Below are 17,169 nucleotides of genomic sequence, written 5' to 3'. Positions count from 1 at the left end.
GTTCTACTACAGCATCAGTCTGAAAATACGACCAGCATAGGCTGGCCGTAGAATTTAATGCTCCGAGTCCTCAGGGGAAGCACTGAAGCTCAGAGGTTAAAGAGAGTCTAAAATCTCTGTTCATGGAGCCTTTGCCATGAAGGCTGAGTGATGGGGCTCATGGTCTAGTACCCCTCCATGAAGGCTGAGCAATGGGACTCTAGTACCCCACTATGAAGGCTGAGCAATGAGACTCATAATCTAGTATCCCACTATGAAGGCTGAGCAATGGGACTCATAATCTAGTACCCCGCCATGAAAGCTGAGCAACGGGACTCATGGTCTAGTACCCCACCATGAAGGCTGAGCAATGGAACTCATAATCTAGTACCCCCGCCATGAAGGCTGAGCGACGGGACTCATGGTCTAGTACCCTACCATGAAGGCTGAGCAATGGGACTCATAATCTAGTACCCCGCCATGAAGGCTGAGCAATGGGACTCATAATCTAGTACCCCGCCATGAAGGCTGAGCGACAGGACTCATGGTCTAGTTAATATTCTGCCATGCAGGCTGAGCAACGGGACTAATGGTCTAGTAGCTAGAAATTTCCTTGGCTTATAAGGAGTATCTAGTTTGCCTTGATACTGGAACCAGAGGGATCTGAAGAGGAAATCATATCCAGGATGAAGACAGAAGGGAGGGAAAGAACACTAGGGATTCACTATCCAAATCTGATTCAGGGCTGGGGACAGGGTGGGGATAAGGGAATAAAGAGGCCATGATGAGATTCAAACCCACTGTTGTTAGTGTCAATGTCCCCAACTCAAGGCCCATCACATTCCAAATGGGTGCTAAGTACCATCTCTACCTACATGCAGGAGGGGTCACCCTTCCTCTTCATCCGGAGTGGAGCCCCTCAGACTCACAGTGGTGACTTGAGGTTTCCCTGGGGATGAGCCGGAGTCTCCCCGCAATGGCTTTCCACTAAGCACTGCTCTCTGCACATGTGCACCCGCTCCTCACTGCTGATACTCAGGGATGGGCTCCCGGAAGCCTGTGGCACTCCCTCAGCCCATAGGACACTTCTCTGCTCTACCACAGATGGAGGCAGGGCAGAGTTCCTTTCCTGCTTTGCAACTTTCTGGTGTGTGGTCACAAGTAAGTCTCTCCCTTACCCCTTCTTTCATCTTTCTCAACATGTGCTGCTCCCCAATATGTCTATGGGATCAACCCATTTCAACAGTTAGAAGGACAGGTTCTGTCTGATTGTCTGCAATAGTCACACATTACCTGCAGATCACATTTAAACACAACCATTTCTTCTTTCTTTCTTTCTTTCTTTCTTTCTTTCTTTCTTTCTTTTTTTTTTTTTTTTTTTTTTTTTTTTTTTTGGCAAGTGGTAGGGCTCAAATCCAGGGCCTTCTACATGTTGAGAAAATTCTTTACCCCTGGGCTACAGCCCCAGCCCTGCTCCAAAGTGTACTGAGGTGCAGTAGTGTTGGCACAGGTACTTGTAATGACCTTCTGAGACATGGGCAGCATGAAGCCAGGGGCCCTGCAGCATCTCCAGCAGCCAGCACAACTGTGTGTTAACTCTGCTGCACAGACCTGCCTCTCACCTGCCAGATTCAAAGCCGGAAAGAACAGAAAAACAACACATGGACTGTTTGGAAGGAAAGGCCAAAACTGTCTTTCCTGGCTCTCATACTGCAGAACGTACTGCCATTAAAAAGGCCCTATTCCTGTTGGGAAGAGGCCAGTGAAGGAGACTCCAGGGCTACACATGTCCTATACAGCACTTGCCCTTTGGATAGGATGGGAGGCAGCTCCTGTGAAGACCATTGTGATGGGGAATGTCTTTTTGTATGCTGTGAATGTGTTGCTCTGATTGGTTGATAAATAAAATGCTGACTGGCCAGTAGTCAGGCAGTAAATATAGGTGGGATAAACAGATAAGGAGAATTATGGGAAATGGAAGGCTGAGTCAGGAGATGCTAGCCCGCCATCCAGGGAGCAGCATGTAATGGCACGTAGATAAAGCCATGGAACATGTGATGATACACAGATTAACAGAAATGGGCTGAGTGTAAGTGTAAGAGCTGGTCAGCAGTTAGCCTGAGCTAATGGCCAAGCAGTTTTAATTAATATAAGCTTCTGGGTGATTATTTTATAAGCGGGCCGCAGGACTACGGGGGCTTGGCGGGAGCCAGAGAAAACTTCCAACTACACTGTTGTTACAAGTCCTGTCCCTAATCCCTGTTTACCCTCTGCTTAGAAAACGCCTCTCCTATTCTGTTGACACATGAATGCCTATTCCTCCTCTTGTGCTATCTGATGCTCAGGTACTCTCTCCTCTGTGAGCCTGGCCACCTCCTGCTGGAGGACTGACCACACTGTATTCCATGGGAAACTTCATCTGTCTCCATGACCAGATGCACCACGCAGGTACAATGTCCAGATATGTCTGCAACCAAAGAGCTTGGCCCTGAAATGCCCTAAGTCAAGGTTAGCAAATGTTCTCTTTCCATGTGTGTCTGTGTGAATACGTGTGTGTGAGAGAGCACATTTGTGTATTTACTGTGTGAAGAACAAATAACTCTATAGTCCAGTGGAAAGTACTGGACTTTGGAGTAAGATCAAATTTTGGATGCTGGCTTTATCCTCACTTTATTGTTTACAAAGTTTCTAATTTATCTGAGCCTTAGATTCATCCCCCTGGAAAATGAGTCTGCTCTGTGGTCAGCTTCATAGATGGATTATGAATGCTGAGCAGAAGTCATTAATGTGAGATCAGAGTGGGAACTCAGTCAATAGCAGCTACCATGACCAGGTAGCAGAAAGGCCGGAGAGCAGGCCAGAGGCCCTAGCTCTCTGCAGAAAGCTTTGTTACATAAACTCACACTCCCAATCTCTGCTCTAAGCTGATCCCAAGTGTAGATCTGCAGAGGGGTCCCTGGGTGGCCTTCCTATATGACACAGAAAAGGGAAACAGGAGGTCCCAGCTCCAACTGCTAAAAATAGGCGATGCCAACAGGATTTGACAGTTGCTTCAGGGCTGGGCAGGGTACCATGGAAACCAGGCTTGGCTCTTTTCAAGGAGCTAGGGATATAAGCTTGGTATACACAGAACTGTACCCAAAGCCCCGCCACTGCCAGCCCTCGGATGCTTATGTCAGGGGCTGGGTGGAAATATTGAGGGAGCCTTGAATGGAGGGCAATATGTCCTCTCCAATGAATCATTCCTTCCCAGTGCCCCACTCCAACCCTACCCAGCCAGAGCAAAGAGGCTACTATGGTCTGGATAAAGTTTGCTCCCAAGGCTTATGTGTTGGAGGCTTGGTCTTCAGTGTGGTGGAGTTGAGGTACCAGAACCTTTAAGGGGTAGAGCCTGGTGGGAAGAAATTAGGTTACAGAGTCCCACCTTCTCTGGGTTAAGTTCCTGGGGACTGAATCAATTCTGTGTCGTTATAACTAAAGCAAGACCACCCCATACCCATGGCCTTTTCTGCATGCAACCGTTTCCCTCTTTGAGAAGCCATGCAGATAGAACCACCCCATATTGGACTTTCAGTGTCTAAGACCGTGCAATAAATAAACCCGTTGCCTTTATAAAGTATCCTGAATCAAGTATTTTGTTAAAGGCTTTCTACCACAGGGAAAAAAAACTACAAATGCCTCTTCTAGGATGGCCACTAGCGGGTATGTGCCTCACTCCCAAATAAAGAAGAGGAAGTCATTAAATCTCAGGAGTTAATCAGAAAGATCTATTTAACTTTTCTTTTATGTGTATGGTGAGTGCTTGCATATATTATGTGTAGCACATGATATGTGTACACATTATGTGTACCCATGGTGTACCACAGACCAGAAGAGGATCCTCTAGAACTGGAGTTATAAGTGGTTAGGAACCACCGCATGTGGGAGCTGGTCCTCTGAAAGAGCAGGAAGTGTTCTTAACTGCTGAACCAGGTCCCCGGCCCCATTTGTTTATATCTACAAATACCAAGCCCAAGGACATGTAATGAGGCTTCAGCGAAGGCAAATGAGCTCCAAGGTTTACATAGAGGAAAAACATTCAGCGAGCTAAGGACGTACTTCATGAACCATGAGCTGGTCTGTGGAGATAATCTAGAGGGCCATCCAGAGTTTAAGTGGTGAGATGTATCAGTGCGGGGAAGGACCCGGTGGAATGGCACAGATGTGGGTTGGCACCATCAGGACCAGTCTGTAACAGCATCATCCGAAAAACCAAATACAGGGGCAAAAGGAAGGGCCCTGGAGGCAGCAACACACCTCTTACATCCTTGGACTTGAAAGCAGATGGGGATCCCACAGCTGCCTTACAGGAAGTCTCTTACGTCTGCAGAGCAGGATGCTGGAGAGTCTTCAGGACCAGCAGAGCCAAGATATTTGCAGGTGTCTAGTCTGGGCAGGACACCTGGGTCCTGCTGTGAACATCCATCCTGCTCCATGGTGAAAGGGCACAATGATGGGACTGCCTGCCAGCCAAGTCAGCAGGGCTTCATGGCAAAGTCTTTCACAAGAGAGTCCCATCCAAAGCTTTCCAGGAAGCTAAATGGCTGTAGAGGGGTCACCCGGGAATGAGGAAATGATGGCCAGACAAGAGGCCCTTAGTTCTACAGACAAAAATGATGGCTTTCTAGCTGAAGGAGACCCTGGGGCTACAGACTAGTCACTGACCATAAAGACTGAGCGCTCTTAGGTTTGGAGACACAAACTTTACGTCACCAGATGGGTCAGAATCAGGAAGAGGGTCCAGAACTGATTCCAGCTCCTGGGCTGTAGATCTCCTAATGAAAAGCCCCATCCGCCTAAGGCAGGATAGAGATGAGTTTGGGTGACATGAAGCGCTCGAGAGTGTCAGAGGCTAGGGGGGTGAGAGGATGCTGAGCACAGAGAAACTGAACGTGGTTGTGCTGGCTAGTCAACTCGACAAAAGCCAGAGTCATCAGAGAGGAGGGAGCCTCAGTTGAGAAAACGCCTCTGTAAGATCTGGCTCTAAGGCCTTTTCTTAATTAGTGTCTGCTGGGGGAGGGCCCAGTCCACTGCGAGTGGGGCCAGGCCACCCCTGGGCTGGCGGTCCTGGGTTCTACAAGAAAGCAGGCTGGGCAAGCCAGTAAGCAGCACCCTAATACAATTACATCGCTATCAATCCACGGAATCAGCTTAATGAGCAAAGGAATTTATTTGGGGGTTAACTCACAAGACAGAAATAAGGGACTGTAGCAGGATTCTGGAAGGGTGAGGCCAGGTCCAAGCTGTTCTCTGGCGAGCTCTGCCCTGGTCCACCTCAGCATCCAAAATCCACAAGGTAGAGAGAGCGCATATGTGCATCCCAGGTCTTAAGGGTCCCTGGGGGCCATGCCCGAGGGGCAGGTACCTAGCAGCTACCTGCTGCCTCACTAGGGGACGGTGCTTCAGGGCACGGCACAAACAGCCACCTACTACAGCACCCCCCCACCCCATGGCCTCTGCATCAGCTCCTGCCTCTAGGTTCCTGTCCTGCTTGGGTTCCTGCCCTCACCGCTTTTGATGATGAACTGTGATATGGAAACGTAAGCAAAATAAACCCTTTCCTTCCCAACTTGCTCTTGGTCATAGTGTTTCATCACAGCAATAGTAACCCTAAACTAAGACAGCGGTTCTCAGGATGCCACTGGAAAGGAACTGGGGGTGTCGCTGCGGAAGGAAGACGATGCAGGGGCAGGCCAACCCCTTTCCCCAAAGATGGAGTAAGAATAGACGGGAAGAGAGAGAGGCTTGGAGGTGCAGGGCAAAAAGCACAGGAGTTCGGGGCAGATGGCCTCCATCTTCTCTGCAGGTGAACAGCTGCTAGACATAAGTGGTGAGGATATGACTAGAGTTCTGTGGCAGGAACCAGAAAAGGAACCAAGGGGCACCGAGGCATCGGTGAGAAGCTCACCCTCCTGGGGCACAGCTTGGAGGCTTGGACTTGGCTGAACCTGTCATCTCTGCTGCAGACAAAAGACACAGGCGCTCATCTCCAGCAGTGCTTGGCAGCCTGGGAAGAGTCCCAGAGAAAACAGATGGGCCTGGTTGCCACGGGGAGGCCAGGGAACACCCACAGGGGCAGGAGGACCAAACACTGAGTGGAGACCGAAGCCTGCTTCCTCCAGGGCAGGGAAGAAGACAAGAAAAAGAGGAGACTGGGGGATGGGAGATGGTCAGAAGGACAGGAACAAGGGAAGCTGTGAGGTTTGCTGAAATGAGGTTTAAAGGAGAGGGAAACAGTATCTAGAATATGGTCAGAGCCAGCAACTGAGTCCTGAGCTCATGCAGGTGAAGAAAAAAAAAAAAAATAGACAGGCCTCGGTGGATGTGAAGGCCAGCCATGAGGGCAGAGGGCAGACCTCAATTTAAGGAAGTAGACTGGGCTAGGGAGGCAGAAAGGGAGAAGGTGGGATGCCTCCCTGGAACTTGGGGGTTAAGGGAATCTCCAGTTGAGAAACCAAGAAGGAATCAGACAGTCAAGGAGGCAACAGTTATTGCAAGGTAAGGACTCTACTGAGAGCTGACGGAAGTCCTAAGGTGCAAAGGGAAGTGGTGGTGGTGTGCACAGACACCCAAGAGATGGCCCCTCAGGAGGATGGAGCCAGGAGCACCAACAGCCAGATTCCATCTCCTCAGAGCTCAGCATCCCCCGAGCGTCTCCAGCAAACCCATTTACCAGGCACCAGTTTTGAGCAGCTACAGCTTATAGCTATCCCCAGGAAACATCTGCTAAGTGTCTGCCACGTACAAAGAGCTTCAGCTCTCCAGCTCAAACCTGTTCCCAGAAAAACCAGCTTCCACGACACTGTCTCACCTAGCAGCCGAGTCCTCCTGCCCCACACTTCTTCTAGTTTTAGTCCGTGTGTGGTAGGTATGTGTCCGTGCACATGTACACCTGTGCATGCAGCACACACGTGGCGGGTAGAAGCTGATGCGTTTATTCCTCGGTCATTCTTCACCTTATTGTTGGAGACGGGTTTTATCACTGGGCCTGGAGCTCACAGATTAACTAGGCGAGATGACTAGCAAGCTCCAGGGTGCAACTCTCTCCACCTCCCCCGGGATGTAGCATTGCTGGGTTACAGACATGCGCTGTCACACTGCTCAACATGGGTGAGGAGATCCAAACTAGGTCCTCACATTTGCACTGCTGACCTCCCTCCCTGGATCCTTAATTAGTCTTAACTCTCCACCCCCTGCCATGTTCGCTACATCAACTGTATTCACCACCTTCGTTCAATGCTTAGAATAGAGCTCGGTGTATAGTAGTCCCTTAGCAAACACGTCTAGAGTGCCGAATACATTATCTTTGAAACCCAGAGGTGTATCTTGTTGGGAAGAAGCACTACAAAGTCATTCCTGCTCTTAGAAAGAGAAGTGCGCCGGGCGGTGGTGGCGCACGCCTTTAATCCCAGCACTCGGGAGGCAGAGCCAGGTGGATCTCTGTGAGTTCGAGGCCAGCCTGGGCTACCAAGTGAGTTCCAGGAGAGGCGCAAAGCTACACAGAGAAACCCTGTCTCGAAAAACCAAAAAAAAAAAAAAAAAAAAAAAAAAAAAGAAAGAGAAGTGTGAGGGCTGGACAGATGGTTCAGTGGTCAGGAGCACTAGCTGCTCTTTCAGAGGACCTGGGTTCCAGTCCCAGGGGATCCAATGCCCTTTCTGGCCCTGGGCACTGTATGCACCTAGTACATAGCCAAAACATCCATACCACATAAAATAAATAGTTTTTAAATAAACAATTAATTTAAAAAGAAAGAACTGCACTGAGCTTTGTGGAGGTCATTCAGTCTAGCATCTGTCTCCAGAGAGTGAGGTGAGTCTGTTCTGACTTCCCAATACCTCCTCCCAGAGTGAAGGCCTGCTCTGATCATCCCCTCCAGCCCTCCTCCCGTTCACAGCACCTGCCATCTTCCCTCCCAGGTTCGGCAAGAAGGTGATGGATCCTCGAGACCCACCACTGAAAAGATGTCAAAGTGATTTCTTCTTTCACCCCTACGTTAGCCATGTGCCTATCATGTGCCCGTGTTCAGCCGTGTTTCCAGAAGGCATTCTGTGCAGAGCCTCCTGGTCAGTGGCTACCTCAAGGGTGGGAGGAGCTGACGAGCATCCTGCATGTATTTCATTCAGGCACCAGCACCGCCTGCCAAGCTCATCACTGGCACAATATCTCAATTTCACTCTTTTCTCTATCAGTGTGTAGTGAGGGCTGTGGCACTGCAATTAGCGCGAAGAACCAATCGTTCTTGAAATGAATCACAGCGAGACATACCGTGACCTGGGCGGAGTCGAGGAACTGCAGACCAAAATAATCTGTTTCCACCAGGTCCAAGTGGTACACAATCTGGTCAAACAAATCCTGGCCTTTGGCATGTTTCTGGAAGACAAACGGGGACGTGGAAATTAAAGGTACGATAGATGGATAAGAAACAAAAATATTTTTAAAAGTCCTTTTCTCTCCATCAATTGCATACATGCATACAAATTTGTTTTAAGTGAAGTAAGAATGTGTAATTAAAGATACTCTCAAATACCATGCAATCCTATCAGGTTAAAGACCCAGCTGAACACTGTCCACCCTCTCCCTTCTCTCCTTACAAGAAGGAGGCCTTCCGGATGAAGAACTTGATGTGATAGCAAGCTTTGCCCAGACCAGGCACCCTGCAAAGAGGTGTGGTGGGCTCTGCTCCAGCACAGCCACCCCTGGGCTGGATGTGAAGGCAGGCCACCTTAGCAACTCTGCTAGTCTTGTCAAACGGTCTGGTCAGCCTTCTGGTTTTACAGGGCAATCCACCAAAGCCCAGGAAAGACAGAAGATCTGCCACAGTGCACAGCCATCCAGCCAGGACTCAAACCCAAACCCCGGGTCCACTCCCTCCAGGGCTCTGTGTGGTTCACGGATGGAGCATGAACACAAGAGGAGTCAGAGGCAGCAGCCACACCCGCTACTTAGAAGCAGGCATGACCTTGGGAAGCTGCAACTTGCTTCTCTGTCTGCCTTGCAAAACAGGCTGGCAGCAGATGCTTTCCCCGCCTCTTCAGAAAGACGGAGGGGCTCTCCACCTGAAAGCTACTGAAGAAGACTCAGACCTCTGACTAACTAACGAGGAGGCTTATTAGTACTCATCGGAGCAGAATGCAGGCGTGTGTCTCTGATAAAATCTACACCACAGCAAATACATTTATACTAGGTGTCAAAGAAAACAAACAGCAACTCCATACAGTGATTGGAGAACTCACTCCTTGTTACCAACACTGGCAGTCAATGGGGAAGCGACTGGTGTCACCTGACCCTTCCCTGTGAGGAAGAGTAGGTAGTAGTGAACACACAAATTAACTCAAGACGGACTAGGCCTCAGGGGAAGAGGAAGAACTATGAAACTTCCGATGATATGTAGGCACTTCGTGAGCGTGGGGTTGGCGGCAGTTGATGAGAGATGGCATTAACAGTATGAACCAAGTGACCAGAGAACAATGAACTGTATATTCATGTATGAAGCGTCGGTGCTTCAAAGGCACTGAGATGTCAAAAATGTGCAAAGGCAATCCAGAACATGGGGGAAGTTTGTAAGTCACATACAGTCGTCACTCCAGCCTGTGGGGAAACGTTCCAGCACCACTCAAGAAGACCGAAATGCACAGATGCTCAAATCCCTCATACACATGGCAAATAAGTTATGCACATCCTCTCATGTGACTTAAATCTTCTAGAAGACTCATGACACCTGAGACACTACAGATGTTATGTGAAGAGCTGTTCTTGCTTCACTGTGCTGTCTAGGGAATGACCTAATGTATAGAATGTATAGAAGCGTCTATACATGTTCAGTACTGACACAATTTTTTTTTCAGTAGTTTTGCTCCAGTCAGTTGATGTAAAGGGCCAACCATGCCTGATAGAGACTTTTATCCGGAATAAATAAAAGAACTATTACAATTCAATAATGGAAAGACAAGTATCCAATTAAGAACCAGCAGAAGGGCGCATACGGTGCTCTGAAGACATGCAAGGGTTCAGTAAACACCTGGGAAGGTGAGCAGCAGGAGCAGCCACAGAGCCCAGGAAACCACAGCAACAACCAGACCCGCTCCATGCCCACTCAGATTGGTCGGGAGGAAAAAGACCTAACAACAAGTGGTGGGTCCACTGGACCCCTCACATACTGCTGATGGAGTAACGATTGCAACCGCACTGGAATTCTAACCTCGAGGTCTAGATCCAAGAAAAATAAAAATGCATGCTCATGAAAACGTTGTACAGGGCTGTTCGCAACTTTATTCATTATACCGAAAAGGCAGAAACAACGGAAATGGCCATCAACTGACGATCAAAATACAGGATATTCATTTGATGGACTATTACTTCACCAAGAAAAGGACTGGAGTACTGATGTATGCTACCATAGGGTTGGACTCAGAAAACCCTCCGCTTCAGTCCCAGGAGATCACAAAGCACCAAACATGTATGGCCTTATCCTAAGAAATGTCAGAGTGGACAAACCACAGAGACAGAAACTAGACCAGGGGTTGGTTGCTTAGGACTGAGGGAGCTGAGAGTCGATAGCTAGGCTGGTATTTTACCAATGAAATGTCCTACAACTGACTGTGTCGACAGATGCAGAATTCTGCATCTATTGAAAGTCTCCGGACTGGACAATTAGAAGGTGATGTACAGCATGTGAACCCCAGCAAAGCTATTACACATACTAAATGTGTGTTTTCTTTATTAAAGAATACCAACATGTAAAATAATTAGGAACGGGAAAGTTGCAACATCAACATCTCACAGCCTGAATAACAGCAGAATGGCAACTCCCATCCCATCAGGTAACCAGTCACTGTGTCCCTGTGACAGAACATCCCACCTCCTGAGTCAACAAATTGCTTCACAGTCTCTCCACAAGATCCAGCCTAGAAAAAAAAAAAACCTCTAGAAACCTCATAATGCAAACTATCCCATTTCTAGTATAGGAAGGAGAAGAGACAAGGTGTGGAGAGGCAGCCCGAGGTTCAAAGATCTAAAAGACGGTCTTCCAAATGGCAAGGTCAAACCACAATGCCCAGGACAGACACATGGACACACACTGTCTAGGATACACACTTGGCTGAGGAAACTTGCAGTGAATAAGGAAGCGACCACAATAAAGTCAGGGTAGCTGTTGCTCGAGAAGGGAAGGGCATGCAAGGGTCAGGGGTGGGGGGTCGGGAGGACATGTCTGACCAGCAAGCAGCATTCTTTTTTTTTTTTTTTTTTTGGTTTTTTTGAGACAGGGTTTCTCTGTGTAGCTTTGCGCCTTTCCTGGAACTCACTTGGTAGCCCAGGCTGGCCTCGAACTCACAGCAATCCGCCTGGCTCTGCCTCCCGAGTGCTGGGATTAAAGGCGTGCGCCACCACCGCCCGGCATGCAAGCAGCATTCTATCTCAGGAGACAGGGTGTTTGCGTTCTGATAACTCATCAAACTATACCCCAGTTTTATCTGCACATCTCCATCTACAGGGCATATCCAAAGTAAAAACTCAGGGGCGGAGATAAAGCTTCATTGTCGGGGGAAAGAACACTACCATACGGTCCTGGGTTCCAATCCTCAGCATCTACCGCAAGACTGCAGACTGCACACTCCTTTCTGGATCAGCTCCTCTGGGGACGGCAACAGAAGCTGAAGGCTCAATGTTCGTGGAAGGGCTCTACCGCGTATCCCACCGGAGAGAACAAGCCAGCTAATGCCCCAAGCACAAGGACAAAGAACAGTGGCATGCCAACACTCCAGACACGGCCCTACCAGTAGAGAGGATGATTACGAAGAGAGAGATCAGTGGAAAGAAGTAAATAAGCTTTGATTCCAACTATAGAAAAGCATATGTGCCGTAGACTGGCAAATGGCTCAGTGGGTCAAGGCACTTGCCACACGAGTCTGACGTCCTGCGTTAGAGCTCTGGAACCCAAGTGAAGGTGGAAGGAGAGACTCATCTCCACAGAACTGCCCTCTGGCTTCCACATGTGCAGCGGGCATATACAATCATAAACAACATGTTAAAAACATGTGCACTGTATTATTATGAACTGCTTTATAAAAACCGGGTATTTGCTGAAACAAAACCAGACATATTCAAATGGAAAACTGTGGATATTTTCCTTGTGAACTTCTCTTTAAAACTGACCTGTGGACAATCGTCAGACAACAAATATGACTGGAGAGGGGGGGTGGCGAACTCTGGCACTCTGCCTTCTTGCCCGTTAACAACCAACCCTCAGGCTACGTTCCCTGTTGCTCTCCAGTGCAGCCAGCCTCAAGCAACACCTGCTGCTGTGGAGCCGATGCTTCATTAAGGAGTGTCCTAGTGGGACGGGACTAGTTAAGAAAGGCTTTAGCAGCAGGACATGGCAGAAGTCCTAGGCTGGGAGGAAGCAAGAGACTGTGCTTGGGGCCCAGATGGACTACCCACTGTGACATGAAGCAGTTCATAATCCCCCCCAAACCCCTATCCCCAACCCAAACTTGTCCTGTACGTATCTGCATGGCCACAGAACTAAAACAGCCCCAGATCCAGTCTGCACCCCGACCTGTGCCTCTCTACTTGGGTTCAAGACTTACCCTCCAATATATGATTTCATCAATCACCGATTACGAACTGATGATGCACAGTGAAGAGGGTCAGTGCACACCGCCACTCTACTTCGTTCCGAACACTATCCCTCCTCGAGCCTTTGGGTAGAGGCAGGGAAGGAACCTTTCCACAGGAAAGCGGTCCTTTATCATACCAGACCCTCCCTTGGTGGACTCATGGCTGCCTCCTGTGTACTGCAAACAATTACCTGTGCTCCTTACCACATCTTTTTCTGGAATAATGAATTTCCAGCAGCCTTTGCCAGCTTCACAGAGAGAGGTAAAATGAAGGCGAGGTTGGAGGGGTCCTCAAAGCAGATGTTCAGAGGGTCACTAGAAGGACCAAGATGGGAGGGTTGAGGCCACTGTACTAGAGCCCCACTACCTCTCAGCCCTCCTACCCTGCAAATTCAGCTCTCAAACCTCAAAGAGGCTCCAGAAAACTCAGTTTCTCTTTACTGTCAAACATCTCATCACATGGAGCAAAGAATACGCTCCTTCCTCTCAACCCCACAGGCAGGTGCATGCCTGTAACTTTACATAGGATCACTTTTGGGGTGCAGCTGTCTACGCCCCCCCCATTGCACTCCTCCTTCCAAGTGAGCACTCCCTGAGGACAGGGTCTAGTCATGCTCACCTGAGTAACCACATCCCTATCCCTCCAAGGCATAGAGCCTAGCTGTCACATATCCTAACCTACACAGGTGATGTATAGGTGGATAACCAGGGAGGTATATGGTGGGGTCTGGGATCAAGAAGGAAATGTAGCGGATGGGCTGTGCTACAGCACCAACCACAGACCAATGGTGCATCACAAGCGGCACATCTAAACACGAGAATATGCTCACTGCAATATTTTCAAATTCTGTATTCCGCCAACCAGCACCTAGGGAACCAACTGCACTTGCAAGGCCATTTACCTAAACACAATTTTGTTGCAATTATGTGAAGTGCTGTCTAATGGTTACCATAGGAGATGAGTTACTGTGGAAGTCATCCTCGATGCTTTAGAGTAAACGAAGTCTCCCATCTGTGCCAGATTCAGTCATTCACTCATTTAACAAGCATTTGCTGATCGTTCATCAACTTCCAACCACCCTTCCAAGTCCTGGAGATATAGCGGGGGTTAGAAAGTTGAGAGTGTGATGGTGTACGTCTGTAATCTAACCTGGGTGGTGGAGGCAGGGGAATCAAAAGCTCAAGGCCATGCTCTGCTAGGAGTTCTAGGCCAGACGGCTACAGGAGATCATGTCAAAAAAAAAGGGGGGGGGCAGCACAGTGGTGAAGGCCCTTATTCCCAGTATCTGGGTATCTGTGTGGCAGAGGCTGGTGGATCTGTGGACCAGCCTGGTCTACAGAGCAAGTTCCACACCAGCAAGGACTACACAGTAAGACCCTGTCACAAAATTAAAAAAAAAAAAACAAAACTTAAAACCCCGAGCTAGAGAGATGGCTCAGCAAATTTACGATTATTTGCTGCTCTTCCAGAAGACATGAGTTTGTTCCCAGCACCTATGTTGGGGAGCTTACAAGTGCCTTCAACTCCAGCTCCTGGTGATCCAATACCCTCTTCTGGCCTCCATGGGTAATGCACTCACATGCACAAACCTACACTCAGGCACACATATATACAAATAATAAGAAATGTAAAAAAAAAAAAAATGGAACTTTTTTTTCAAAACCTAAATAAATAGTCTGAACTGGGGATAGCTATTCCCTGCTCCCTGCAAGAAGTCCTCTGTGAATGAGCACCTGCTAAGAAGCTAAGTTGTGCAAAGCAGCTTAGGACTCACACAGCATGGACCTCCTGCCCTCTGAGGCTGCATGTTCGGAAAGGGAGGCCGTAGCCAGGCCTGAGGTTCTAGAATACAGTGATGCTGTGCCTATCACCAGGCTTCCATGCCAAGCTGCCCCCCAACACAGCAGGCTCTAGCAGGCTCTGCCCTGAGTTCTTGCAGCCCTAATTCCTATGCCTCCCATCTCAATGGATGCTTTTTCCCAAGGACCAGCAGCTTTGATCAGTATGCCTCTTTGTAGCAGCTCTCTCTGATTTGACAGGAGCTGAAAATAACAAGCGTGTTAAAAGCTGCCTAAGAGTCCACAGTTGCCAGCCAAAGTTGGGGTGGGCAGGCAAACAGACAGCTACTAGGGAAAGGCAGGGACTCTGTGCTGTCTCTGCTAGCCAGTCGGGAGGCTACTGTGCTGACTCACTGGTTCCCAGCCCTGTTTCTGATAAGGGAGACTGCTGGACGGCCCAAGTCTTCACTGCATGCCCTAAATAAAGGAACTGCGTGACCTGAGATAAGATACTACTAGCAATGTCTTACTGCATCCTGCCCCAGCTGCAATGCAAACAGGCCAAACCCAGTTGTAGAACAAAGATGGCAGGAGCCAACCATTCGAATCTCATTAATCTCCAAAACAGAAAATGCCAGGCTTCCCAGGCAGACTTGAAAGGAAGAGGTAAGCTACGCTGCGCATGCTCAGTTAAGTGCGTGCGTTCTAGTGGTGAGCCAAATGGGAAAAGCACAGGGTCTAAATGACAAAAACGACTGCGGGAGCCCTCTCAATGCACCTGCCCCACATCCATCACATGGTACATCCCTGTGTGCCCTTCTTCCCCTTCATCTCCGTCCCAGGCCGGAGCGCATCACTTCATACCCAGACAATAATGGTCCCGAGTGGTCCCGACACCTCTAGTGTTGCATCTGCCCACTACCGCCCTTTTCCTCTGAGTCTCTGAGAGAAGCCATTATTCAAGACATCCTTCTCTGCTCCAAAGTACCCACCACGGAAGCAAGTGTGGGTGCCCTCCAGCCTGATCAGGGGCTTAAATTCTAACAAGTTCTGCCTCTCCCTAGGGCCCTACAAAGTACCCTGAATTCCAGCCAAGTTCTGAAGTCTGATGCCCTCCAAACACAATATCCATGCCACCTTCCACAGCAGCCCCTACCTGTACAGCCAGACTTGCGCCCCTCCATGACCTCAGGTGCTCTCCTACCCCATTCCCACCCTCACCTCCAGCAAGTCAAACCGTGGGGCCAGCACCCTTCCCCGGTCATCATTCGCTCCACTGCCCTCTGGCGTGCGGAGGTGAACACAAGCATTAGCTATAGATTAAGGAGAATCCTCAGTCCCCACAAAAACTTTCAAATGACCCACTGTTTCAGATCTCCCCATTCCAATTCTCTTATGAATTTTCTATAGCTGGCTGGGACCTGAGAGTAAAACTCTTGTACAATCATCACCCCCCACCACAGAACCCCAGTCATCTCTAACACACATTATGACACTGGTGTTTTATAAATCATATCCCACTGGGCAGTGGTGGTGCACACCTTTAATCCCAGCACTTGGAGGCAGAGGCAGATGGATCTCTGAGTTTGAGGCCAGCCTGGTCTACACAGCAAGTTCCAGGATAGCCAGGGCTACACATAGAAACACTGTCTTAAAAACAAACAAACAAACAAAAATCATATCCCATGTGACCTCTCCTAATATTTACATATTTCCTGTTTATTTATCTGTTTGGGGGTGGTTCTGGGAGTGGAACTGAACTGGAGATCAAATCCAGGGCCTTACACATGCCAGGAAATGCCTTCTTTTTTTTTTTTTTTTTTTTTTATTTAGACAGGTGTTACTATGTAGTTCAGGAGGAAACTATGGTGCTCCTGCCTCCACTCACCAAGTGCCAAGATTACGGGCGTGTGCCACCTTGTTTTTTTAAATACAAAATAGAAATAAATTTTAGGCTCCCATGCAAGGGTTAAAACAAACAAAACAAAATAACAAAATAAAGCCTTTAAAATATAATTTTGCAATGCTGGAGCTCAAACCCAGGGCCCTGAACAAACTAGGCAAGCGTTCTACTGAGCTGCATCCCAGCCCCTATGCTCATGATTTCTGAACCTATGAACAGCTGGTTTGTTTGTTTTCAAATTTGCTCCCATTAAGTTTCATCCTGAAATTGGCCTGAGACCTGTTATATGTTAAGTACATTAAGAGTTCGGGCCCGTTACTCCATCTCTCAGTTATCTATTTCACTCTTCTATCGTGGAAGTGCCATAGGCAGGCCTGGGTGGGAGTACTGGAGTACTGGGCCCACAGTGCCTCCTCCTTAAGGGCACCTGTGTGGTGAGGGGCTTCCAGCCCCGTTATAGATATGCACAGTTGTTCTACATAGGCCTGTGCCTTGTGCCTCTGTGGGGACACACGCTGGATCAGAATCCCAGTTCTGTGACCCCCTCCAGCACACCGAACACGACCTGTGTCACTCTGGAGAAGATGGCAATGTTCTCACCTGCTCTGTCAACCTTGCTCAACGGCTGGATCAACAAGAAAGCAAGTGGGCAGGCATGTCGTGTGCTGCCCCACCCCACAACAGAGCAGGAGTACCTTCACCCAAACCTCCGTCCCCTGCCAGGACACAGGCCTAACACCACATGCTTTTAGTTAAATACTACAACCCGAGGTACCTGAGGTCTAGCAATCCCATCCAAAGAAAGAGTGAGGTTAGTCCGGTCTGGGATGCTTGTAAACCTACCTTGATCT

At 48.8% G+C, this 17,169-nt stretch overlaps 1 protein-coding gene across 7 annotated transcripts in view; it reads right to left on the bottom strand.

Annotated features, from left to right (window-relative positions):
* Positions 1 to 17,169, bottom strand: part of Epb41l4b (erythrocyte membrane protein band 4.1 like 4B) — a 151,496-nt gene that overhangs the window by 99,704 nt on the left and 34,623 nt on the right. For all 7 annotated transcript variants that reach the window (XM_052717805.1, XM_052717804.1, XM_052717807.1 and 4 more), the window contains exon 2: positions 8,285 to 8,389. In XM_052717805.1, the coding sequence (XP_052573765.1) occupies positions 8,285 to 8,389 (105 nt within the window). The remainder of the gene's footprint in view (positions 1 to 8,284; positions 8,390 to 17,169) is intronic.

The sequence above is a fragment of the Peromyscus californicus genome, unplaced genomic scaffold, assembly GCF_007827085.1.
Source record: "Peromyscus californicus insignis strain IS unplaced genomic scaffold, ASM782708v3 Scaffold_5__1_contigs__length_169319896, whole genome shotgun sequence".
Lineage (NCBI taxonomy): Eukaryota > Metazoa > Chordata > Mammalia > Rodentia > Cricetidae > Peromyscus > Peromyscus californicus.
Note: the sequence above shows the minus strand (reverse complement) of the source record. Positions and strands in the feature narration are given on the sequence as shown.